Genomic DNA, 26,668 nt, shown 5'->3' with positions numbered 1-26,668 from the left:
AATAAAACACGACACAAGAATTAACAGCCACTTTTTCAGTTGAGATCCTGAAAGAAAAGACACATTGTTGGAACAAGCGGTAGGCCAGTTTTTCCTCCTTTCTTTCCTGTCTGTCCTGGTAGTTTTCTGAATTACTCGTGTTCCTACAGCTTATTTATATTGGCTTAGGAAAAGAATCTAACTCGCATACCTCTTGAACAATCTGGACCTAGAAATCCCGGAAAACAATGGCAAGTTCCAGAAACACACTCTCCATTTCCATGGCAATTTCGGGGGCATTCCACCACAGACTCTGAAGAAAAGAGAAAGAAGCAATACTTGTTGTAGAGCCTGCCTCTTGCACAAGGCAAACTCTTTGATCATTTTAGCCACTTGTTGAAGGAAATAGGGATGGCTTGCTCCATAACCAAAAAAGGACCCATTTATACTACAGTATTCAAGCAGTAAAGCAAAGCATTGCCATTTCAAATGCAGATTTTTTAAGTGTTTTCATCATGCACTCTCCTCCTCTGAGATACTTCCAAATAATATTTTCTTCCACTGCTTCGTGGTTTGTCACATATTCACGAGTAAACAATTTAAAAATATCTCTCACATTTTGCCTCAGGCTTTCACACCCTAGAAAATCACTCAAAATTGGTGAAGACAATTTAATTTCTATTCAACACAGTGTTCAGGCTGTAGCCTGGAAAAAGATGCTTTCAAGACTGTTCTTACCTATAACAATGGTATTAAAAGACACCTGCTCCACATTTTTCCCATCATTATAAAAAGCCAGATGCCAGATTCCGGAATCCAAGTACTGGATGAAGCCAGCCTCGTGAAGACTGACGGATCTCGCCTGGCGCCCGGCTCTTTCGGACTCAAGCAGGTTCCGCTGCTCTCTTGCAATCAACCTGCTGCCATCCAGGAGCTCGACAAAGTCGTACTGAGGATGAGGACAAGTGAAACTGCTTAGTAGTCAGAAATATTACGGTTGCGGCTGCTTCTCTCTTTTCTTTTCTTCTTCAAACTTTTCTCCTTTGCTCTAATAAATACAATGTTAGAAAACAGTTCCTGATTGACAGGTCTTCCATGCAGAGCATTTACAGGGACGATGAAAACTACCTACTGCACACCGTTGCTGTATGTAAGCTTCACAGATCATGTTTTCCCTTACTGGGCATTATGGTTTCCAAATCTATTTAATTCTCCTGACTGATGGAAAGTTTGATGAGTTTCGGCAGTTTGGGGATACAAACATAAATCTAACATTCCAAACCCAGCAGCCTTATTTTAGTTAGACCACTAGATAATCTCTTAAGGTCTTCTCCTCCTACTGAATACTCATGTAGTAACAACCACTAGTGAATACTTACTCTATTTTTGGATTATTTTTGATCCTCATAGCAACTCTTCTAGGCAGGCATTTATATTTACACTTTAAAGACGAAGGAAATGGAAGCCTGAGGAGCTTGGGCAGGGTTGTGGTGGAGCTGGTACGTGAACTCAAGGGCACTTGGCTCCAGATCTTGGGATGTCTCCACCACCCATGTTACCCTCCCTGCAACCCTGATGTAACCAGCCCCAGCACCATGGAGAACTCCATGGGTTTCTAACTTAGCTACGGTTAGATTAAAAACATGTAACAAGATGCCTTCACACCTTTGATCAAAAGTCTAAACAATTAAACAATGGAGGGCTTGTGAAAGCATGGCAATAACAGTAAATATGCCCCATTATTATTATGAAGTCGGTCATCATTAAACTTAATTTTTGTTTTAGTAAGATTAATCTTGAACACTGGGTAGCTAAAAAGAATTTAACTGGAAAATTTAAAGATAATTAAAACTATGGAATGTGACTGGTAATAGTGGGACAAAATTCTGCAACTAGAGAGAATGCAGTGAATTTGGAAGACACTGCAGAGACTTTCCAAGGTAGTTTTAATAAAGTTGTTAGATAACAGTTTCTTAAAAGCAGAGTGATTGAGTTTCTGTATACTCTTACCCAGTTTCATTTTACTCCTGAGGTATGTGTTTACGGTGAAAGTATACTACAGTACTATATATATATTAATCATTAATGTTACAGTACTATACATGTGAATGATCAATATTCTACTTTCTAATAGATTCCTTAAATGGAATTTCATCAGGGATCTATTTAAGGAAAAGTTTATTATAGGAATCCCTTAATATGATCAAATTGGAATAAATCAGTTGTTGGTATTCTGAGAAGGACAGTTAAATACGTTGCCACCATACTGATTGCAAACCTCTACTGTCACTATTGGACAGAATTTAGAATATCTAATTCAGTTTCCAACATATTAAAATTTTTATTTAAATATAAAAGCATTTTTTGTGTAGTAAAACTGCATTATAACATCATTCAGCTGAGAGAAATACACAAAAAAGCTATAACCTGATTAGCATTCAAAAATTTTTTTTCATTTCTATCTTAGAAGGATGAAAATAATGACTAGTGTGGATATTTGACCTGCAAAAATTTCACTGGAATTGTATTTCAAAATTATCAGAGGAAAATTAATTCGGCACTTTTGAAAGGTGTCCCTATCTCAAATAAGCCATTCATTTTCTCATCAGATTCAAACATTTGTATTAGCATGGCAAAGAGACAGAAAAAAGTTTCTTTTTATGGTCCTATTGCATATAAACATTTTTCTCCTCTGACATTAAACACAGTAACTGAAAAATTGAAAAGAGAGGCAATGTTGAGTTTTAACTGGTCTTTCAAACCCATACTCATAATCATCACCTTTATCATAGAAATCACCATTTGAATCATACTATGAACAATAAAATAAGGCTGGGGTGGTGGGCATGATGGTGGTGGAGGGGAGTAAGCAGACAGCTGTTGAGTATCTACTCAGTTCTAGGCTCTTCTGTAGGGGCATTTCACACACGACTTCAGGAGGGTTATTCAAATACCTAAAGACAAGTTCCGTACTTAATGCTAAAACCATCTCTAAAAAAAGTAAATTATATGGGATATAAATATTTAGTAACCTTTGTTCCTAGGGTGTAAAGTAATCACTTATAGGCAAACTTGAGTTAACTTGAGTTTTGTTTTGTAACACTTATTCATAAGTACTAAGTGGGAGCCAGCCTTAGGATCTTGTGCTATTTTTAGGATGAAGTTCAGTCTCCCTACTTGGGGGAAGCTATCACGAGACAAAGGTTAAACTTGATAAAGGCATCTTGGTGGTTCATTTCTGAACAGTTAGACTATCCATATGCTTAACTCAATTCAGTTATTACAATGATGAGAACTCAATCTATAAACACTGAACTGTGTTTTAAAATCAACTTTTTGGTGGTGGCATCATCTCACTGTAAATCATTGGAATATAGAGGAGGAAGAGATTTTATGGATCATCCGATCCAACTCTTTCATTTTACAGATAGACACTGAGGTGCAGAGAAGTTAAGTGATTTGTTCAAGGTCACAAGGTTAAAAAGAGATAGGGGTGTGTGCCTAGAACCCAGGCTTCTACTCCCATTCTAAAACAGGCTTCATGCAAATGCACTCAAGTGATACGGTACACTGTTAACTGTAGAGTGTTAAATTGCTTCCTTAGGCTTCTAACTGTCCAGGAGAATGAATTGGGCATCAGGGAGAAGAAAGTCAATTGATTCCTTGGCAACAATCAAACGGACAGTTTTATAAAGGGTCACAAAGACTTTCAAAACTCAAGTGACTATTCTGAATGGCTGGCCAATTTTAATTATTTCAGGTTGATTTATTTAACGTTCCCCAGAAACAGAGAAATGTTCAATTTGGGCGGCTTTATAGCATGTTTCATATTTAAACACTGAACTCCGAAACAGTTGTTTGCTCGGCTGATCTTGAATAAACCAGACTAAGGAACTCTAATAACTGTGGAGCTTAAGAAAATGCGTAACCTACTTAAATACATATATTGTGGTAGAAAAGAAAAGTGGATATCATGTATATTGTGTTTAAATACCAGAAGAATTATGAGAAAACCTGAAACTGCACCTTTAATTTCCCTAATCTTATATAGTATTATAACTTGCAAAGAGTCAACCTTAAATCTTTAAATAAACCTTTAAAGTATATAACACATTAGACAATTTTTTTCTGAAATTATTTTTTGGAATTTACTTTATAGGTTACATGCTCACTGTTGTGCTTAGCTTAGAGGTATATTTCTTGAATTATACAAAAATAATTTAATCATATAAGTGGTTCCAATGGAAAAAATATTTTTTCCTATTTCACTGGACTATGCTATAAATTCAATCTATCTGCTATAATTAAAGTTACAGAAGCCCACTTCCATTTAAGAGAATCTGGTTATTACATCCTAGACAGTGTCACCTATAACATGACCTGGAGTCAAACATAATTATAATCTAAAATTTAAAATTGGACATTGGTACACAGTAAAAAGTATTTGAAATGTAAGGATTAATCATATTTACTTTAATAATCTAGATATGAAAAATGTTAAATCAAAAAAACGAATACACCAAAGCATGATATTCAAACATTTCATAACTATGTAATTTATAATCTGAAAACTTCCTGATCCACAATGACATTAGAGAGAGCATGTTCAAATTTTCTTACTCATCTTTCTTTAAAGATGATTTTTTATTAGTATATGATCAGTTTTTCTTTATAATTTATATTCTTAGGTTATAGAAAGAACATTTCTCACAAAATTACATAATACAAAAAAGCATACATGAAAACCCTCCAGTTATCATTTTATCAATCAAATTAAAACCAGCATGAAATTCCATGGGTAAATAAACTGATTATCAAGTATAACTTTAAGCTCATCCAATTGTCAATTTTAATTAACCATCTATCATATTTTTTGAATTTCTGTATTCACTAACACAATAGTTGATCTTGGGAAAAGTCTAAGCTCCAATTTTATGGTAGGTAATTTAAATAATTTCTCTTAGACATAATGGGACCTCTTTTAAATGACAATTTCCAGTTTATACACCATGACCCAGTATTAGATTATGAAAAAGCCTGTGGAATTATTGATAGCGGCTCTCTATCTGTGACTGTTATTGTGAGGTGATTTTCATGCAAGCAAAATGACTTTAAAGTTCTTTGAATCTATAATATAAGGATATTTGAATTGTTTTGAGTACCACACTAACGAATTCATCCTTGGTTATCAGTGAAAGCTCTCTGCCTCTTTATTTCAGTGGTCATCATTTGTAGATGAGGAATCGTGGCTTGAGCTGATAAAGTTCATGTCACCATATTTATGTTTATGTCCCCATAATTTCTTTACTGAGTAAATCTGGCATTGAGTAAAAAAATATATAACACCTTTTCAATAGAATGAATACATGTTTGAGAGGAAAGTGTGATACATCTATTACACGAAAGGAATAAGACCATCTGAAATTATCATAGAATCTTTGTAAAACACTTGAAAATCCATGGTGTTTTATAAGGTGCTCAGATGATGTTCAATATGCATTAAGTTACTTACAAATTTTAGTACATATTAATCAATCAATAATGATTAAAGCAAATCGGGAAGAAAATGCTATTCTTCCCACTAATTCAAAAACTTCAAGATAAGTGTAATCTACATTCAAAATTCTTTTCACTGTAAAACATCAATACAAAAGTGGTCAAAGAGTTAAACAGCTGAATTTAAGAAACAGAATAACTTTAAAAATGCAAACTAGCAGTTTTCATTTTATTGACAACAAAGCCTACTTTTACCTGAGTATGGGAAGGTGGTAAGCCTTTTCGGCCATATACTCCAATCAATGCATCCTTCTGAAGAGAGATATTGAATTTAAGAAACTGTGGCTGATCAATAAAGAGCTGTGATCTCCAGAAGATCCCAGGAGGAACCTCTTGAATCGCTCTTCGGCCAATATCAAGTTCTCCGGAATCTATGGTGTTATTTTCTTGTGTAAATCCACCTAATTTTCCTGAATGTAAGAGATCCATTGAAGAAAAATAAAAAATTAAAACAAAATAAAACAAAACAGCTTTCCTTGCAAAAAAGTTCTTTTCACCAAATGCTCAGACATTTCATCGTCTTCTGAAAAATGAAATGCTCTCATCTAATTTTCACTTGAAAAGCTTTTTTGTTAGATATTGCTGTTCAACTAATTCTGATTTAGCACATTCTTTAGCATATTTAAGTCAAAATTCTTTGCCTTCCCTTAGGTATGCCTATTACTGAAACTGTTTTCACACCTACAGTCTTTCTTGATCACTTGAAACATAATTATCTTACAAATTATATGTCTTGTTATTTCTTGGTAGAGAAAGTCTGGTACGTATCAGTCATTCTAAACATACTGTAACACTGCAAAAGTGTAAATTAAGGCAGAATAGATTATGTAGATTTCCAAATCAATCCTTAAGCAAACATAAAACCAGTCAATGGCACTGATTCACGTAGTTCTCTCTAAACTATATACTAGAATGAATGAAAAACCAGATGCTGGAAGGGTGGCAGAGAAGGGGGAGTGGGGACATTATGAGGGGAAGGGAAGAAGGGGTAACTTTAAATTCTCACAAAGTTTTTGATGTAGGCTGCCACAACTTTTCCTCTTTCTTTTGACCTTCTTCTCAAATTCACTTTCAGCCTTAGCAGGCACCCTTGAATTACCCCTCTCAATGACCTTCAACGTGCAGCAACAAAGACTGCTCCCTGGATCTCTGCCACCTCTTGGAGTCCATCTCCTTTCTTTGTGCAAGCCCTGGTTTTAGGAAACAGATCCAAGACTCCTCTAGTATGGTGTTCCCCTTCCCTCTTTGCTAAGGTTCCTTCTCAGTTATTCTGAGGGGGTTAGTGACAGACGAGGTTTTATAATTTGCCTTAAATGGACGTAAAACCACTTTGTCTCTTATTCAGAAAGGGTCCATGAAAGCTAAGGAAGAGAATGAAACTGGGGCCAAATGATCCTCTATCAACTCAATCTTCTTAAAGTCTGAAAGCTGACTTACTACAAAGTGTGGTTTTTTAAACATTAACCTGAATATTAATTCTGATATTACGTAATATTATATAATAGCCTCTAGAGAAGTTGATAGTTCAAAATTTAGAGGACTTAATTTCAAATCAGAGAGTTGTAAATCATCTTATTTTAATGACCAAGGAGAGCGTCTTCTATCTATGAAGAGTTATTAACTTAACATTGAGTTCATTTTTGAGTGTTTACTAGGGACATAGAACTGTAGGTGATAAGATGAAATATAAACCAAAGAATAGAATCTTAGAGATTATCTACTCTGGCTTCCACGGCTTCTGCCATTAAGCAATTAATTACATGACTGGGAAGACAACACCTATAAACCAATAAATTAAATGACAATCTAAAGCAACATACTGGTAAGGGTCAGAGGAAGTGATATTCCTGTAGCTGGTGTTTGAAAGACCTCACAGAAGAGGTAAGTTCTGAAGTAAACTTTGAAGGACAGGTAGGATAAGGTTTGTGAGCTAGGGTAAACATCATGATTAAAAACATGGCAGCGGAACTGGACATGTTAGAGTGATGGTGAGCAGAGAGATCCATCTGGCTAGAAAAGAAGTTGAGAACACTGGGTTTGGAATCAGACAAACCTGGGTTTGAGTCTTGGCTCTGTCAGTAACTAGCTGTGTGACCTGAAGGAATATACTAAACCTCTGATACTAAACCTCATCTGTAAAATGGGGATAGTAATAATGCAATCACAGGACTATTGTGAGGATTACACGAGGCATTCTACATAACGGGCTTGGCTCTCAGTAGGTATTGAATGAATGGGAGACATTAACTGGTTTGTCATGGGAGTAATGGGAGATCAAGTTGGAAAGGGAGAATGATATCAATTTGTGGAGAGCCTTGAAGGCCAGGTTAAAGAATTTGGTCTTTATACTTCATCTTAGTGATTTTTTTTGTATTTTGTACTTTCAACTTCATAAATAGCATTATTCTACCCTTTTTCCTTAAGATGTATATAGTTATTAGTATTATGTTACTATGCATATAATTTATGGCATGTTTTAAAAATAGACACTTGAAGTAGACTTAACAAGGGTAAATTGTATTTCAATGCCACAAAGGCACTTACTTGTTCCTCTGTTTTGTGTGTGTGTGTGTGTGTGTGTGTGTGTGTGTGTGTGTAATCAGGACAAACAGAATTCAAGATTACTAAGGAACACGCCTCGTGGTCACAGATGAGTATGGCAGATATTCAGGTTATGGCCTTTAGGGTCTAGAGTAATTCACAACAAATTCACACTTACAGATAAATGTGAAGTTTGAGGGAGAGTATATTACTAGTAAATGTCGGGATTGTTTTCTACCTGGACTGCTGCATCCCACAATGATACATATACCATTAGTTACAAAGGACACCTGTAGCTAAATGGAAACTCATTCAAGGTTCTGATCAGGCCATAGGTGAAATGAAGTCATTGTTTCAAGGACATTAAAGTGCAGTAGTGTGGGAAGCCTGGGAGTGGAGAGACTGGTTAGGATACAGATGCAATAACCCAAGTATGAGGCAGAAGGGGGCTGTCCAAGTAAGCTTGATAAAAATACATTATTTATAATCTCACTTCCTCTTCTTTTTTTCCCTGATATCCATAATCAAGGCTATTAACAACGCTTCAGGTATCAGGTCTATTTTTCTTGAATTAATTTAGTAATATAAAATGCTCTGGGGAATAAAAGATCAAAATTGCGTTATACTAATCATTGTAATTTTTCATGTATCAATACATAAACTGTGCATCATTCATTAAAATTTTAAATATTTATTTTATGATAGTAATACATATTCATTTTAGCAAAATTAGAACATATATATAAACAAAAAGATAAAAAACATAATCCTACCACCCAGAGATTATTTTTGCTTCTGATCTAACCAGACATCTTTCTTCATTCATAGAAAAATTTTAAACACCTGAGACCAATTTCTACTTTTCATTTTGGATGCTTCTGCACAGGCATCTATATTTGTCATCAATTACCTGTCACTGAAAAGGTTAAGGAAGGTGAAAAAGAGAAATGGAACTAACCTTCACTGAGAACCTATGACATGCCAGGTAGTTTCACCTATATTATCTGTTTTAAGTTTCAAAACAACTCTGTGAGGTCAATATTATTTGGAGATGAGGAAACTAAGGCTCAGAGAAGTAAATTATGTGCCCAAAGGGAGTGGTAGAGTCAAGATTCAAATCTAGGTCTGCAAAATTCCAAAACGATGTCTTTTATATAATCATAGTATAATCTTTGTTTTTCATTAAAAATATTATTTTAAATTACTAAGTTTTAAATTTGTCTATCTCATATAAAATCAGATATCGTAACCCATTGAACCACCTTAGAGAATCAGCTTAGCTTTCAATTTTAGACATAAAGTTATACTTATCTTTATTAGGAAGAAATGACCAGTAAAAACTGCCATGGATACTCTAACCTAATAGTTTTTGTGTTATAATTTATAATAAATTCCTAATAAGTTTTTGTCTTTTGGTTGACTTCCACATGAAACTATTTTTACAATACTGAATAAAGTAGCAGTCTTTTTTCCCATGAAACTCTATTAGTAACATATCATATTCAAATACGGAAATGATTCATATTTAGACTCACTCACCAAGTTCATACATTTCTAAGCTATTATACTTTATTGTTATTAACAAGTTCTGATAGTATCTGAAGCTTATGTGATTTAATATGCTCTTGGTTTTGATCTTATCTCTTGCAGCTATAAATGATTTTTAGCAGCTTTAAAGCATTCCTGTGCTTTGAGAGTTGGTAAGCATAAACTGGTGCTAATTCCAGAATTTTTTTTCCCAAAACATCAGCTTTGCCCAAGAGCATTAGTTTTGGAAACAGTAATCAACTTCCGGCTTCTAAGGTTTCAGGTTTTGCTTTGTTGCTTTCTCCATATAATGATTTTGAGGGGTTAAAATCTTTCTCACTGAAATGATATGTGCACCCACTGTTGTGTCAATAAATGTATCTATTTATCCAATTAGTCCCATAGCTGATTTAACACGTGGCTCTTTTTCAGAAAGGGGGTCTTTCATTTGTAAAAGAAAAAAGCCAAGGTTGACCAGATGTGCTTGAATGGGGCAGTAGGAGTTGAGATAATTGTTTTCTTGTATCCCTGTAATGGAGAAGCCTAACTAATCATAACATCATAGACTCAGAGTTCATGACCTCATGGAGGTCATTTAGTCCAGGAGTCTTCAAAAAGAGGAGTCATACCCCTAGGGTGCATGAGGACTTTTCAACGAGGAAAGAGGTAGACTGTTTCAGGGGAATTAATGTCTAGAACCTCAACAATTTCCATAAGTAGGCTTTCTTTACAACAGAAGGGCTTCTTACATATTCAGAATCTTACTGTGACATACTGTGACTGGAGCATAAAGCTTCCTGTATGTCAAACAAAGGCAAAATTTAAAGCATTTTTGTTGATGAAGCCTCTTTTATTCAAGACACCATAAACCCGAGGTAGGGCTTCAGTGTCTTTCAGGTATTTCTATCAAGGACAAAGTGTGAAGTTAAGAAATGGAGTATTTAAGACTGTTGGCAGGTTTTGAAATCTGAGACATCAAGAGGGAGGATTGATTTTTGTTTAATGCCCTTATCACCCATCCCAACCATTGTCAAAAATTGCTTTTCACCTACAGAAGAGTTTTGTGATTGCAAAGAGAACATCAATAAGGTAAGAAATCTTAAAGGTGGTGATGCCTTATTTAACCCAATTGTCAAACCCATGGCAAGGATTTGTGCTTTATCTGTCTCTCTACTATCTACCTAGAGGAGGAATTCAGAACTGCGATTGTTGTGACAAAACGTATATTAATTCATTTGAACTGAAAAAATGTCAGACTTTTTCTGACAGAAAGTAAGCTTGATTTTAATGAGTACTAATTCTGCCAGTAAATTATATAGCAGGTATTTCCCATAAATTAAATAGAGATACTTAAAGCATATGACAGAAGCATTCAAAAAAGATTACAATAACAAAGGTGAATTAAAATGAACAATAGTTCCATTTTCCACCCCATTCTGCACTTACCAGATTAAACAAAGTGTCACTAAGTAAAAGTACAACAGGTGTAACGTGTAGCATTTTGCTAAGCGTTGGTGAATCCTTTTTTGGAATACTCCACAGAAACTGAGAAATGGATAGATTCAGAAAACTGTAACAAATCTTTTTGAAAGTAGGTAGCTATCCATTCTCTGCTTTCGGTAAAACTGAAGAAGAAATCTGATGGAATTGACAGCTTGTAGACCACCAAACACACTTTTTGGAAATAAATCACCATGTGATTTTTGACATATGACCAATAAGGAGTTCAAATAATTGGCCAGCATCACTCTAAAAAAAATCCTTCCATTCCCATCTGCTTATTTTGTAGCAAGAGTTCTTATGTTTACATTTATAAAAAAGGAAAACAGGTATAGAATTGATACTGAATTTTGCTCTGTTCTTATGATAAGTAATATTCATCCATGAACACATAAGTATTTGAAAAAGTCCCCATTCATCTCATTCAGAAAGGTATTTTCAATACATTTCACTTTTTATATTTAATAATTATCAAAATGTTTAACATATTTATATAATAATTAGGTTGATTTCAGTCAAATGTGTACAACTAATAATTGTAAGCATAATTCAATATAGAAGAAAACAGGTTTTTAAAAACACTTTAAGAGCATTATGGTCACAGGAAATAAAATTTAATTTAAATTTGTATACATATTTTGTTTTAGGGGCACAAGAACAAAAGAGTTTGAAGATCACTATTCCAGCTTTTCCTATGAAATACGAATTTCCTTTTTAAGTACATATCAACTTGTATTTGCTTCAAACTATGACACTATTTAGAATGAATTTATTTTGAATTAAAGTCTTAGAATGTGTCTTTTCTAAAATGTAGATGCAGACCTGACCTCTCAATTGTAACCAGTAATGTAGAGACAGAAGGACATCACTGACTTTTCTCTGCTTAAATCCACTGACCCGGCAGCTTAGATGAATATAACATTCCTGCTAAAGCCTCTAGTGTGAATGTGAGGGGAATGCAGTTTTGTGAAGGGCCTTTGTCTTTTTAAATTCTGCACTGTTACTTTTCAAGGCCTGGCCCTTCTCTAATTTGGCCAAGTCAAGATTGGTCATTCCTGTTAGCATTTTCAAACACTCCTTCTTGATCGTAAACACACCTGGAAGTCAGTGAGCCATGGGGACAGCTGGATAAACTTGTAAATACTTGGACAACCTTTTCCTCTGAAGCTCATCAGTTCTCGTAGATAAAAGCCTGGACATAGCTGTCTTTCATCATGTCCTGAATTCCAGAAAACTGTGGCTTCAGAGGAAATAAAAAGAGGGCCGGTTCTAGTGCTCTCTCTCCTCCCTTACTGAGATCACTCCATCCTTAAACCCCCAGAGCCTGAACCTGGGAATGATCATAGGAAACGCTAAGGTTGTCTGTAGGTTTTACTAAGAGAGAAAGGAGGAAAAATGGAGGAAAAAATAGGGCAACAGCGTGCCCTGTAGTTATTCTAAACTCAAAGCTGGTGGGTTAGAAATCAAACCAATTAAAGCCTTCGCAGTAAGAGTGAGATGTACCACGTCTTCAAACACAATAGAGTATCATCTTGAAGATTTTTTTTCAGTGTGTCCTGTTGTGTCTGAATGTGGGAGCCACTAGCAGTCTTTTCACCAACTAACTGTGATTTTCCCTTTCATCAGTAAGCATGTGTCACAACAGTCTTAACGTCTTAAAATACAGTTGTCAGTGTGAAAACATAAAGAGACCCCTATACAAAGCTATTGTTATTCCTCGCCTTCATATGCGATACCCAGTTTATATGAAAACACATCAGTAAAGTGGCATTTTTCAGATAATGCCTTTAAAGAAGTACTTTGTACTCTGAGATATTTTATAAATAAGAGTTTACCAACCCTAGATATTCTAAGGACGAACCAGAGTATTTAAAATCATACCGGTAATTAGGAGATTTGGGATCTGTTGGAAAATTATTTTGTGACATCAGAAAACCATCGAAACAATACTAAGTGTTTTGTCATATATATCATGAATTTGCTGCCTGCATATGATGTGAGTAAAGAAGCCTATAATGATTAAAATGGAAAGGCAGAAAAGAAATCCAACCGTAAAAATCTAACTCAATTGTTGCGGGGCGTAAATGATAATATCATCTTCAGTCCCACAGAGGCACAAATAATTAAGACATGAGGAAGCAAGGTTAGCCATTTATAGACAATCAATAGCCCACCCTCCAACTCTGTGACCTAACCTTGGATTCATACCCTGACTTTGAGATCTCTGAGAGAACATATCTTTTTATAAACAACCACACTCCGTAACTTAGCATTATAGATACAGTGTTACATCACAAGCTAAGTGAATTAAAACATGACTATCTTGCAAACATGGTTTAATGGACAAAATCAATGTAGCACCTAATTAAGGAACTATTATACATTGCAACAACACAAATACTGTAAACAATATTGAATAAAACTCAATGATCTTGTAATCCTGTTAGTCGCATTTCTTCAATTCACAGGCAATCTTTATCTAAGTCTCTTAAATTGTCTAGTATTTGAGAAAATTCATACATGATGGACAATAACGTAAAATTTAAAAGCAATCTGAATTATTGTTTAAACAGGATGAATCATATATATGTATATATACATACACATGTAGTTTTTCCATTTGTACTCATACAAAAGGAGTTTATTTTCTTGTTCAGATATAACTGACATAAAACATTATATTAGTTTCAGATGTACAACATAATGATTAAATATTTGTATATATTGCAAAATGATTACTACAATATAGTTAACATCCATCACCTCACACAGTTACATATTTTATTTTCTTGTGATGAACTTTTAAGATCTACTCTCTTAGCAACTTGCAAATATACAATACAGTATTATTAACTATGGTCACCATGCTGTACGTTACATCCCATGAGTTATTTTATAACTGAAAGTTTGTACAAAAGAAATGTTTGTTTTTTGATTGGAAGAGTCATTCGCCAGAGTTATATTAACCAAAATTCATGAACTTTCATTTAGTCTTATATCCTATATTATCTATGCGAAATTTTGGCATGTGTCTTTTTGCTCCTTTCAAATAAAGCTAGTGTTGAAATGTCCGGCCATGGTAACTGCTACTTTTCCCTATTGTGCATTTTCTCATTCATTGTAATTGCTTGCTTGATTCCTGTTTTGCGGAGCAGTTCACACGCTCTGGGAACAACTGTGACTGTCTTTTTTTTCACTGCTATGTTCTCAGAACCTTGCTCTGTGCATGGCACATAATATATGCTCAATAAATTAATGTAGACTGAATTAATACGATGCATTCACAGGAAGGTTATTGAACAGGATGTGATGGATACGACATGCTGGAATGTCCAATGTCCTAGGTCATACGAAGCCTTAGAGAGTATTATTGATGCTGATTTAAGGATCTATCTTCTTAAGAATTTTGCTACAAATTACAAGTACATAATCTTGAATTGCAGAAAAAAGAGTGAACAAATAATTACTGACATGCGTCAAATACTTATCATGTTCCAGTCACTGCTTGGCACCCTACATGCATTATCTGATTTGAACCTCACTACTACCCCATGAAGAAACAGGAGGTTAGAGAGGTAATTTGCTTAAAGCCACTCAGTAAGTGGCAGAACTTCAATTCTCAATCACTGTAATGCACCAACATTCGCTTTGTGTATACTTTATGCCAGGCACTGTGTTGGCCCCTTTATATACTCTGTCATTTAGTCAAACTATTTTCATTCACTCATTTGACAAATACTTATTGAGCATCTATTACTGTGCTGAAAGCTTGGGACAGAGCAGTGGAAAAATAAATATGATCTGTGCCTTACACTCTAGCAAAGAAGACATACATTAAATGGTAATAGCGATAACAACTAACATTTTTCAAGCACTTATTTGGTACTATACACCATTTTTAAGTATTTACATTGAATACTCAAGACCATTCCAATTGATGAGAAAACTTAAGCACAAAGAAGCCATATACATTGTTCCAAGCAACAAAGGCATTAATGATCAGCACTAGGATATGAAACCAGGTGCTTTGGCTCAAGAGCCTACACTCTTTATCTCTTTGTTACATTGTTTCTATATTATATTATGGTGTGATGGACAGCCAGATTGTGGAGAGGCTTGTAAGTCATTTAAAGGTATGTGACCAGAATCTAGGTCACTGAAGAGGTTCAGACAGGGTATTGGTATCTCAAATTTGTGTTTGAAGAATGAATGAGGAATACGAGAAACATATATCCTAGATAGAAGGTGGCTTCTATAATCCAAGTGAGAGATGATGGGATCCAAGAGATATTTTGGAGTTAGAACTGATAGGACTTGGTGACTGATTGAATATGGCAGGTGAGAGAGTAGAAGAAGTCAGGCTTGACTCCCAAACTTCTGGGCCAGGTAGCTATGTGAATGATGACACCATTTCCTGATATAAAAAGCCCAGAAAGAAGGCAAATTTGGAAAGAAAGATGATATGCCAATTGTGTTTTCCAAAGACGGCCTCAACATCTTCCATCCCACACGCCCTTATGCAATGTGTTCCCGCCATTTCCCCAGTCAAGAGGGGGAGTTTAATTCTGCTTCCCATGAATCTGAGCTGATCTTACTGACTTTCTTGACCAACAGGATGTGATGGAAGTGACATCCTGGAATGTCCAATGTCCTAGGTCATTAGAAGCCTTGTGACTTCTGTCTGGGACTCCTGGAACGCTCCCTCTTGGGACAATCCTCTGCAGAATCAGCTGCCATGCTCTGAGAAGCCCAAGCCACAGGGAAGGCCATATGTAGATGCTCCAGTCAACAACTCAACAGTGGAGTTCCAGCCAACAAATAGCACCAACTGCCAGCCATGTGAGTGAGCTACCTTAGCCTTCCAGCTCAGTGGAGCTTTCAAATAGAGCCAGCTGACATCTGAAAGTAATTGCATGGGAGACCCAACCAAACACAAAAATTGCCCAGTCAAGCCACAGAACCATGAAAGATAATAACAAATTGTTCTTTTAAGCCACTGAGTTTTGATGTGGCTTGTTATGCAGTAATAGATAACCAAAGTACTTGATGGGTTTAGTTTTAGACATGTGGAGTTTGAGGTGCTTGGAAGACACCCAAGTGGAGATATTCCAAAGATACTTAGATAGAGTTTATGTAGTTGATGTCTAGAGCTCAAAGAGAGAGATGTAGGCTGCATTTATTGATTTGGGAGCACACAGAACGTAACGTAACACACAGCACAGAGAATGTAACTGAAGTCAGGAGAGTGGATGAGAGAACCCAGAGAGATTATATTCTGAAAAGAGCAGAGTCCTGAGTAACAGCAATGTTTAGAGATCAGGTAGAGGAAGACGAGTTAACTAAATAAACTAAGTCACTGCCAAAAAGTCAGGAGGAAAGCCCAGGCGTATGTGCTATCACAGAAGCTAAGGGAAAAGAATATTTCAGTTAGGAGAGATAGGTTACCTATTAAATGCTACCAAGAACCCAAATATAATAGAGATTGACAAGTATTAATTGATGTTACTGACAGAGCAACTGCTAACTCTGGAAGACCTGGGTTTCAGTGAGTGGTGATGGTGGAGGACGGTCACGAGAAAGGAGCACCGCAGAGGCTGGATGGGGTAACAGGAGCAAGTGGACGGTAAAGAAATGAATATAGTGAATATATACGCTACGTTCAAGAAGGCTGGCTGTAAGGGGAGAAGAGAAAGATAGGGTGGGACTGGAGTAGGAGGTAGACTCAGGATTTTTTTTTTTTAAAGCTGTGAGAGATTTTGGAATGTTCAAATGTTGACTGGAAAGTACCAGTAGAGTGGGGAAATTTTGAAGATACAGAATGGGATCAAGAGTCCTCATGCAAAAATTAGCCTTGAATATAGTGAGAAAAGGGTGAAAGGACAGGTCCAGATACACACAGGAATGGAGATTTGCTTACAGGAAATTAAGAGAGGGCTTCTATTTTTTTGTTCAATAGGTCATCTGCTGAGAGAGCTGATGGACTGGAGCTTTGAGTACAGAAGGAAGATTTGAAATAACTGTTGAGAAGTGAAGGGGAGCAAGTTTGCAAGGGAAATATAGTCAGACTGTTGAAGCTGGTGAGCCAAGAGATGGGAATTATTATTCCCTCTTTACATGTGAAGAAATTGAGGCTCAAAGAGGTTAAGTAACTTGTTCAAAGTTACAGAGTAAATAAATGAAAGAGCTAGGATTTGAATATAGGCCTGTGTGATTCTTTCCAGTACATTAGGCTAAATGAATTCCTTGGTCCAGGGGAATAATTTTAGTTTCTGGAAAAAGACTGGTGTTTGAGCTAAAAACTTCCTTCTTACCTTTTTATTCACGTTGTCCACTTCCATCAGTTTTGCCTGAGACCCCACACTTCTGACATCTCATCTCTAAAATTTGTAGTCAAAGAAGGTCTCAGGAATAATCAGTGAAGGATCACGGCACATAATAGAAATTCTTCTTTTAAATACTAAATACCATTTAGAAGCTTTGATTCAGTATTAACTTAAAAGCAAGCAGAGAGTTTACTGAACCCTTAGCATCATGACTACTCCTTAGAATTATATTTATAAAATGAGAATAAAATATGACTGCATAATTAAGAGTATTGCATTTAGAAGCCGTGAAGTAATTTTCTCATTATGCTTAGCATGGTAAATTCTCCTAGTGAGCTTCGTTCAGAATTCTAAGGCTTTCTTAAGGGCTATAATCTCCTAGAATTTCTAAAGAGATGATGTGATCTGCTTCTCTGGGCAGTTTATAAAACCTAAGTAGGGGGTGATGGTGCATGAATACTGAGGTTCATCACAGAGGTTTAAAAGCAGTGTTTTTAAGGTACCTCCCTTCTTGCAACTAGAGTCCCCTCTTGCCCCCTGCACTCCAGGTATATAAATATTTAAGAGATATATAACAAGAAAATTTACTTGGAAAAATGAAAATAAGAATTCCTTACAATTTAGGGTTTTTTGGGTTATTTGAGAAATAATCAAGAAGACAATAAGTGACTATGGTTTAGGTCACACTTTGGACAAGTTCTGAGCCCAGAGATAGCCTCCTTTCCATAAAGAGAAATTCCTACAAATCCCCTAGTCCAGTTGGCAGGGGAGGATCAGTTCTTCTCCAGAGTACCCAGCTCATTTGTTATCTATTCCTCACATGGGAGGCTAGGAAGAAGGCACCTTACTCACATGTACACACAGTTCCTCTACAGGCACACATCAACAGAACTCAGCGCATTCACGGTGGATGAAGAACACGGGGGAACTTCAGTCCCTCTTAGAGAAGGAGACTTTCAGAGCAGTGTTTTTGAAACTGTGGACCACAATCCTTTGTAAATTGTGAAATTACTTGAGTGAATTTCAACCAGCATTTGTTATAAATGGGAAACACAATAAAATAGAATAGAAAATACCAGGGTGCGTTTCACAAAATGAGGATTGTTATTATTTTGGAAAACATATTTCAGAGATATCTGTGTATGTGGATGTGGGTTTTGATGTAGTGCGTATTTCTCACTGTCATGGTCAATAGTTCCTCACCGCTTTAGAGGACTCCAGCTCCATAGAGATTTCTGAAGCTATATTTATATGACTTCTTCCAAATGTCTGGGGCTGATATGATCCTAGACAGTCTATTCCAGAGTCGTCCTAAAATTTTCTTGCAGATCTGAACTACTAAGCATGCAGACCAAGGTTACAAAGTAAATAGGTGAAGAAGCTAGGATTTGAATATAGACCCGTGTGAGCCGAGGAATGCTGATTTGAGCAGACGTATTCTCTGGCAAAATACCAGGAACCAGCACCAAGGCTAGGGGAGCATCCCTGACTCCGTAGCTTTCTCAGTGTCATGCTTTTCAAGTGCTGTGAAACTAATTAGCCACACTCGATTTTCATTTTAATCATAATAAGAGGTTCAGATGTTGTAAAATAAACAAAATGTCTACAATAAGCATTTTTCTCTTTCCTATAATTTCTTCAGTCTGAAAATATGTTCCCTACATGTGTGGTTAATAAATGCCATTTGACCATTTTCACAGGAACCATCCACTTTAAGAGACAGTCTAAATTTCAATCTATATAAACGAGAAATAAATACTCTTGATTTCTGTATAGTTACTTGATCTGTTCATACATATGTTATCAGTGTATAAAAAATTAAACCATTGTTTAAAGTAATTATATTTTACTTAATTGAAATTTCCCACCACAAGTTTTAATTAGGAAAGCTCTTCTTCACTCCTCTTTAATCTACTGTGCAGTGACTTCCACTGTCACTGCCATCAGTCACCAGCTTATAGTTTTTTGGAACATGCAGGACTTTGTATCAAAAGGCTCCATACAGGGGTGGGGGTGGAGATATTTATTATTACTATGAAAATCTAATATCTTTTTTTTTTTGGTGAGGAGGATTGTTGCTGAGCTAACATCTGTGCCAATCCTCCTCTACTTTGGACACCGGACGCTGCCACAACATGCCTTGATGAGCAGTGTGTAGGTCCACACCTGGGATCCAAACCCGTGAATCCCGGGCTGTGCGAACTTAACCATTATGCCACCAGGCCGGCCCCAAAAATCTAATGTCTTACAAAATTCCTCAGCCTCCCTAAGAAGGAAGAGAAGTGTCATAAAGTAGTATTGTTAAAATAAAACAGAAGATGGGAAAGAAAAGAACAACAACAAAAATGGTAAAAGCATTAGTCACAGTCAATGGGTAATGCAAAATAGGAGCATAGATACAAATATAAATAAATATATTATATACAAATATATAATGCTTCTTCTTAGTCATGCAAAGAAACTAGCCACCTGACGATGAACACAGTCAATGCCAAAACAGAATACAAATACACTAGATAAGAAGAAACAAAGCAGAAGAAAAACTAGGGAAAAGCTTAAAGACAAATGATACATTTATCATGATCTAGTTGCTTTGAGATATAAAGTATTAGGACATTTTGCAAAAAGTCAGAGGATGCCAAATGCCAAGACATGTATACATGCACACACATGCATAAAAATAATAGGTATATATAATACACATATGCGTGTACATATTTTTCTGGGTGTTTATATTGGAAAACTGAAATACGTCCTTCTCTAACCTCTTAAATTCCATTTTTAATTCAGAGCCAAGTGATTTGAAAGGCTGTTAGCCCAAAGCACAAACTTTTGAAGGTTTAGAGAATAGGCAACCAGAAGAAAAGTCAATAAATTATAATCCTTTTATGTGTTTTGTATTTAAAGGGTTTTATAACAACATTAACGTAGTATTCCAATTCCACATACTAGTTGAATGAAGAAAGCTTAATAGACCCAAGGTAATATAAGAGATGATGCACTGAATTATAATCTATTTACAAACTAAAAATAAAACAAATACACACTTGCAGGAGGGAAAGGCAACCTAGCTATCACATCAGGAGGTATTATTCCTATAATGAAAATGTGAATTATCAATCCTTCAAGATATTTAATAAAAACCACTCATTAAAAGATGACATCTGTAATTCCAAGCTTTTTCCCTCTCCCATATAAAACTGGACGTAACATGGGTAAAAATAAATGTATGGAAAAGATATGTTAAAAGAAAAACACAAGACCTAATTCTTTCTCTTACCATTGTCGCCGGAAGGTAATGACACAGTGTTGGTTGGCATGGTATCAGAATTCACTTTTCCATTCTCAAACGTGTCATTTTCAGTCTGTTGCAACTGCCAGTTGAGGCCAAACAGATGCATCGCTGGGGTAAAGAACACAAGTTGTTTAAAGGTCGGCTGCTTCTAGCTACAATAGCAAATGGTAAACATGTTTATAACGAGTGTCACATGTAAGGTAAAAATTTCCATTGTTCTGAAATACCAAGGATAACTGCATAATAAAAATTAGAAAACAAATAGTTTCTCATACAAATGCAATGTAGGTAGCAATGCAGTACAATATGGCGGCATTTTAATGATTTGACATTACTCAGTTAATTGGTACCAGGAAACTCTTGGGAATGAATCATTATGTGCTCTGCTGTTCCAGTCCCACTCTTCACCATCATTTAAGTTAGCAGTAGAAGGCTCTATGGCAGCATTTGCCAAACTCACCTGACCACAGGCCACTTGCACATGTGTAATACTTGTCGTGACATCTACAGGTTCTTAACAGACATGATACTGTTCATTTGGATTAAGGTAAAAAGTAAAAACTGGTCTCACAGATGAATTTGTTGGCATACGAAATGATCAGAATGGATTCAAAGGCACAAAGTATAATAATATTTGAATATTCTAAATTTAATATGAGTTAGCTTTGAATTTATGACATTCAATTCAGCAATGACACAGCTAAAGCAACACGCGTGTGTGTCAAGTAATTTCATGTAGAGTTTCTGATGTGGGCATGAGAATCTTGTTAATTTGTAAAAATTTTGTAAATGTGTTTACTAATTTTCTTTATTTAAAATATTTAGAATATTTAAAATATTCTTTATTCAAAATATTATTTTCTATTCTAGAAAACAGATAACTAAAAGACTACACAGTTATAAATTTATAAATGTAATTTAAAATTTTTATATATTATTATTTTTCTTAATTTATTTACAGTATTTAGAAGAATAATCACTGTCATATTAACTATTAACACTTACTGAACTTTCCTTTGTGTCCCCAAAATGTAGTTTAGGAATTAATCCCTAAGAAGGATAAATATCCATAGAGAAATCCAAAGATGGTCATATTACCATATCACAAAAGAGAACTTTTTGACATTGATATTATTTACTCACTATACATATTGGAATTTACTAGAGAAGTGGAGAAAGACGTGTGTTTAAAAAACACTGTTAGAGACAGTGTGATAACTATCACTATCAAAAAGCCTTTATTAAATATCCAATATATGTAGTAACAAAATTAAATTGGTGCAGTGTAAAAAAGCAGGGACTTGAGATGTGGTTAGATTCTGTTCAATCCTCAATCTAGGATTACCTTGGACAAATGATGTAACATTGTTAAACATTGGGTTTACTTAGAAAATGAGGCTGGTTAGACCTACCTTACTTAATGGATGTGAACTTTCTAGATACTATATGTGAAGGATAGCTGGCACACAGCAGGACAGCTCCTAGTATATGGGTATTTCATTTATTTATTCTGTACTCCACCTTACTGAAATATGTGGAGTTACCTGACCAGACCATGGTATCTCTCAAGAAACAGTCCCTTCCGTCTGCAGTGCTCTCCACCCACTGTAAAATACCTACTCATCACTCAGATGGCAGCTATCGACTTCTTGGGGAAGCCTTCCCTGACTGGGCTAACCATCTCTCCCAAGACTGTCTAGTTCACTCTTGTAACTCATTTGCCTAATACAGTGCCCAATACCTAGCAGGTCTCAATAAATATCTGTCAAATAAATGAATTCTATCTTCTGAGGTTTTAAAATCTAAGAAAACACTGTTACAGATAAAAATATAACAATTTAAAAGAAAAGTTAATAAATATAAAACAAATACATAAATGGCTAAGAATGGAGTGTTATATTATTAAGAATTAATTAACTGACTGCCTTAGTGTAATGCTATATGAAAAGTAGTTGAGTGGAAGTCCACTAGTACTATATACAGTTGATTGAATTTTTTTTAAAGATTCAACAGTTTGGGGACATTCTAGTACGAGCCTCACATTCTTTTGTTAACAACATGGTTTGTTATAAAATCATGCTATAGTAAGAAATATACCAAACATGGATACAAACATAGCCACATCTACCTTGTATATTTGTAACAAATACTCATACTTCCTGCTTAAATTATAGTCTGCCAGCAATTCCTTTTAAACTTTGACTTTTCAAGGATTAAGATATAGGTCATAGAATTCTCGAATTTACAAATTGTCAACTTGCAAAGAGGTATAACTTCATATGTCATTGGCATTAAATTACGTAGTGTTTGAGTGGAAAAATGTCAGCAGCTTTCCAAACATTTACCACTTCATACATTTTTCAAGGTTTCAGATATTTTAGCAATTTTTGAATAAAATAACGGGAGCTAGTTCTGCACACAGTAAAAGGCTTGACAGACATACTTTGGCACAGCAACGATAAATGTTCCAAAAGGGTCAGAGTTCCAACACAAAATAATTTATCATCATTGAGAGCTTTTATGTAACATAAAAAGTCTTCCTGAATGATAGATTTGCTCATACTATTGGTTTTAATAGACTTTGAAGAGGAGAGAAAATCCATGGGACTGCGCACAGATGTCAAATGTTAAAAAGTAATGTTATGTTTGTGTTTGGAGAGCTGTTTTATTTTTTGCCAGATAGGCAATAGCTCTATTACATATATTTTTTATTATAAAAAATCTCAATAAAATGATATTCCAGTTTACTTAAGATGCTTGTGTAATGAGAACCATACCCAATAATATTATATCTTGTTTAACACTGCATTGAAAGCAGACCAACAAGTTGTTTGGTCTTAGGACATGATGTACTTTGAAAACGTTGGTGTTTGGTATTTAGTGAAGCTCTTAATACTCATTATGTGTAACTTAACATTTTTACATAAATACAGAGTGTTAGTGAGATTGACGCCAAAGTTAATGAGAAAGAGACGGAGAGACAGAGAGAGAGAGAGAGAGACAAAGAGAGACAGAGAGAGAGGCAGCAACAAGTCAAGAATGCTACAGAAATTATCGAGCACTGGTATAATACAACTACAAGGAATGTCTTGGCAGACAAATAAAGGGAATATTAGTGAAATAAAATACATTTGTAAATAAAGAAGGGCGAGCCCGGTTCTTCAACGCCTGAGCTGGAAAGCAGATCTGAACGCCTGGGAACGCATCTGCCGCCACTACTCATGAAGGGTACAGTGGACCTAATGGAGGGTGTGGGAAGAGTGTCAAGACGTGGCTGGGCGCTCTGTGCTCTTTAGAGCCCCTCACCCCTCTGGGCAGCTGGGCTAGATAAGGAGGTATATAGGCTGGCAGCAATACCAGGCATTCTCTCAGCCATAGACGGCGTTCTTTGCGCTGGTGTTAGAACATTGTGATGCAATATTTTTAAAAAATAAAGTTCATTGAACACTTAGTATGTGTCAAGTCCTGTGCTATTGCTGCACCTGTATTATCTCATTTAATCTTCACAAAGACTCCAGTGAATAGTTACGATTACTATATATTTCTTTCATTTTAAATCTGAGGCTTTTTGAGAGTTTAAGGTTCCCAGCAGTAAGCAGGGGACCTTGACCTTACACCCAGACCTTCTGATAACAAAGGGCATATCACGACACCTCTCTCTCTTCTACCAGATGGCAGTGGAGTGTGAAAATCCACTCAGAAGGAAGTGAAATGTAACTCCTGTGAGGGCCACAGGCTGTATAGATCGTGCTTCTCTACTAGATCTAGGAAACTGAAGGCAGAAACAGCATCTGGGGATGGAGGGTGGGCAAAGATATTAACAGATAATATTTGTGTGTTCAGGCACTGTTCTTCCAGGCAAGTGCTTTCCCACTAAGCTACATTGTCTTAAAAGAAATTTTTATAGTAATATGATGGTGATGAAATCAAGAAGAGACTGGTGAACTCCAAGAGTCTGAAAAAACAACAATGTAAAAATTATGTAACTGGGAGCCGGCCCAGTGGCACAGTGGTTAAGTTCACGTGCTCCACTTTGGCAGGCCAGGGTTCATGGGTTAGGATCCCGGGCGTGGACCTACACACTGCTCATCAAGCCATGCTGTGGCGGCATCCCATACACAAAATAGAGGAAGATTGGCACAGATATTAGGTCAGGGCCAATCTTTCTCACCAAAAAAAAAGGGAAAAAAAGGAAAATTACATAAGTAAACACTATACTTGTATATTTCAAAGTTATACAAATAGTATTTATGCAGATTTAATCTTTAAAAAATTTTGTCTCTGATCTCACGTTTCATAGTTTTATATTGTCATTTCCACGTATTTCTAGGTGATGTTAATGAAGGGGGGCTGGATTCATATCCAAAATGTTATCCAAGGAAGAATGGAATTTGTGGATGAAAGCAATAATATCATATGTCTGTTCAGCGTGTTTTTCACATTTTAAAATACCTTGATGTCTATTATCTTCTAATAATGTAGTGTGTGACAGGGATCATTATCCCTGTTGTTTAAGATGACACAAAGGCAGAGAGGGTCCGTGACTTACCCAATGTCTTTTAAAAAGTTAGTGTATAAAGAGGACTCATGATACCAGATGTCCTGACCCTATTTCAGGATTCCTTTTCCTACACTGTGCTGTTTTCCTATTTATCTCATTTGTTCTGAATTAAAACTGAGCATTCACATTAAGACATTTTAAAAATTACAGCATAAATTGTTAATTTATCTCTTTTGTCCACCAAATTTGTCCATTTGTTAAAACTGGCTTCTAAATACAAGATGTGTACCAACTATAAACGGTTGTGTTTTGCAAGATCATTTTTAAGTAGCTTGTTTGGAATTGGAAATCTTAGAAATGGTGGTGTAGTCCCCAGTTGGTCTACAAAAGTCTGCCTACATATCTAGTAGAAATACGTATACACATAGCACCAAAAGGCATGAACAAGAATGTTTACAGAAGCATTATTTGTCATAGCCCCAAACTGGAAACAACCCAGATGTCTGCCAGCAGTAAAACAGATAAGCAAATTATAGTACAGTCATACCATGGAATTCTATACAGCAATGTAAATGAATGAACCACTACCAGATGCAACAGTATGGAGAAATCTCACGAGCATAATATTGAGCAAGAGAATCTAATCACAAAAAACATGAATACTTTCTAAGTGGATGTGTATAAAGTTCAAAAGCAGGTAAAATCAATTGGTAGGAACAAAAGTCACCAGAGTGATTACCTCTAGGGAGAAGGGGGCAGGTGATGACTGGGAGAATCCAAAGGGGCCTTCTGGAGTGCTGGTAATATTCTGTTTTTCTATGTGGAAGGTAGTTCCACTGGTGTGTCCACTTATGATCTGTATACTTTTCTAAATGTGTATTATACTTAAATTTAAAAATTTATTTAAAAGTAGTCCATCTAACACATAGCCTAGCTAAAGGATATATGTTTTCACCTTCCCTAAACCCTCCCTGCAGGTGCTTTTCTCTACAAGGCTCACAGGTGTTCCTTCCCATAAGGTTGTAGGTGAGACGATTATGACAGCCTATGTTACAGCCCTCCTAAGATAACTAGAATAAATGCATATACAGAGTAAAGACAGTATAGAAGAATGGTAAATGACTCCATCAGGTGGGAGGAAAGGGAAGAGTGAGGAAAGGCTTCCTTCATTGCACAGCTTGGTTGTTGAAAGGAAAGCAATACAAATAAACAAATTCACATATTTTGTTAATGACTGTCAGCCTGTCGCCTTCCCAGATTGATTTGTAGTTTAAAAACACTATGACTTCTCTTGGTGAGGATGTGCAGTAATTGGAACCCCTGTGCACTACTGGTAAGATTGCAAAATGGTGCAGCCACTACGGAAAACAATATGGCGGTTCCTCAAAAAATTAAAAATACAACTATCATTCGGTCCAGAATCCCACTCCTGGGTATATACCCAAA

The 26,668-nt window shown here is 35.8% G+C and overlaps 1 protein-coding gene across 4 annotated transcripts in view; it reads right to left on the bottom strand.

Moving 5' to 3' along the window:
• Nucleotides 1-26,668, bottom strand: part of TENM3 (teneurin transmembrane protein 3) — a 597,691-nt gene that overhangs the window by 110,742 nt on the left and 460,281 nt on the right. For all 4 annotated transcript variants that reach the window (XM_014786234.2, XM_004428722.3, XM_014786235.2 and 1 more), the window contains 4 exons: nucleotides 20,707-20,829; nucleotides 5,731-5,945; nucleotides 718-928; nucleotides 191-292 (listed from right to left, as the gene is read on the bottom strand). In XM_014786234.2, coding sequence (XP_014641720.1) covers nucleotides 191-292; nucleotides 718-928; nucleotides 5,731-5,945; nucleotides 20,707-20,829 — 651 coding nt within the window. The remainder of the gene's footprint in view (nucleotides 1-190; nucleotides 293-717; nucleotides 929-5,730; nucleotides 5,946-20,706; nucleotides 20,830-26,668) is intronic.

This window comes from Ceratotherium simum, chromosome 28 (genome assembly GCF_057802395.1).
Source record: "Ceratotherium simum simum isolate JZ-2026a chromosome 28, ASM5780239v1, whole genome shotgun sequence".
NCBI lineage: Eukaryota > Metazoa > Chordata > Mammalia > Perissodactyla > Rhinocerotidae > Ceratotherium > Ceratotherium simum.
This window is presented reverse-complemented; position numbering and strand designations above follow the sequence as displayed.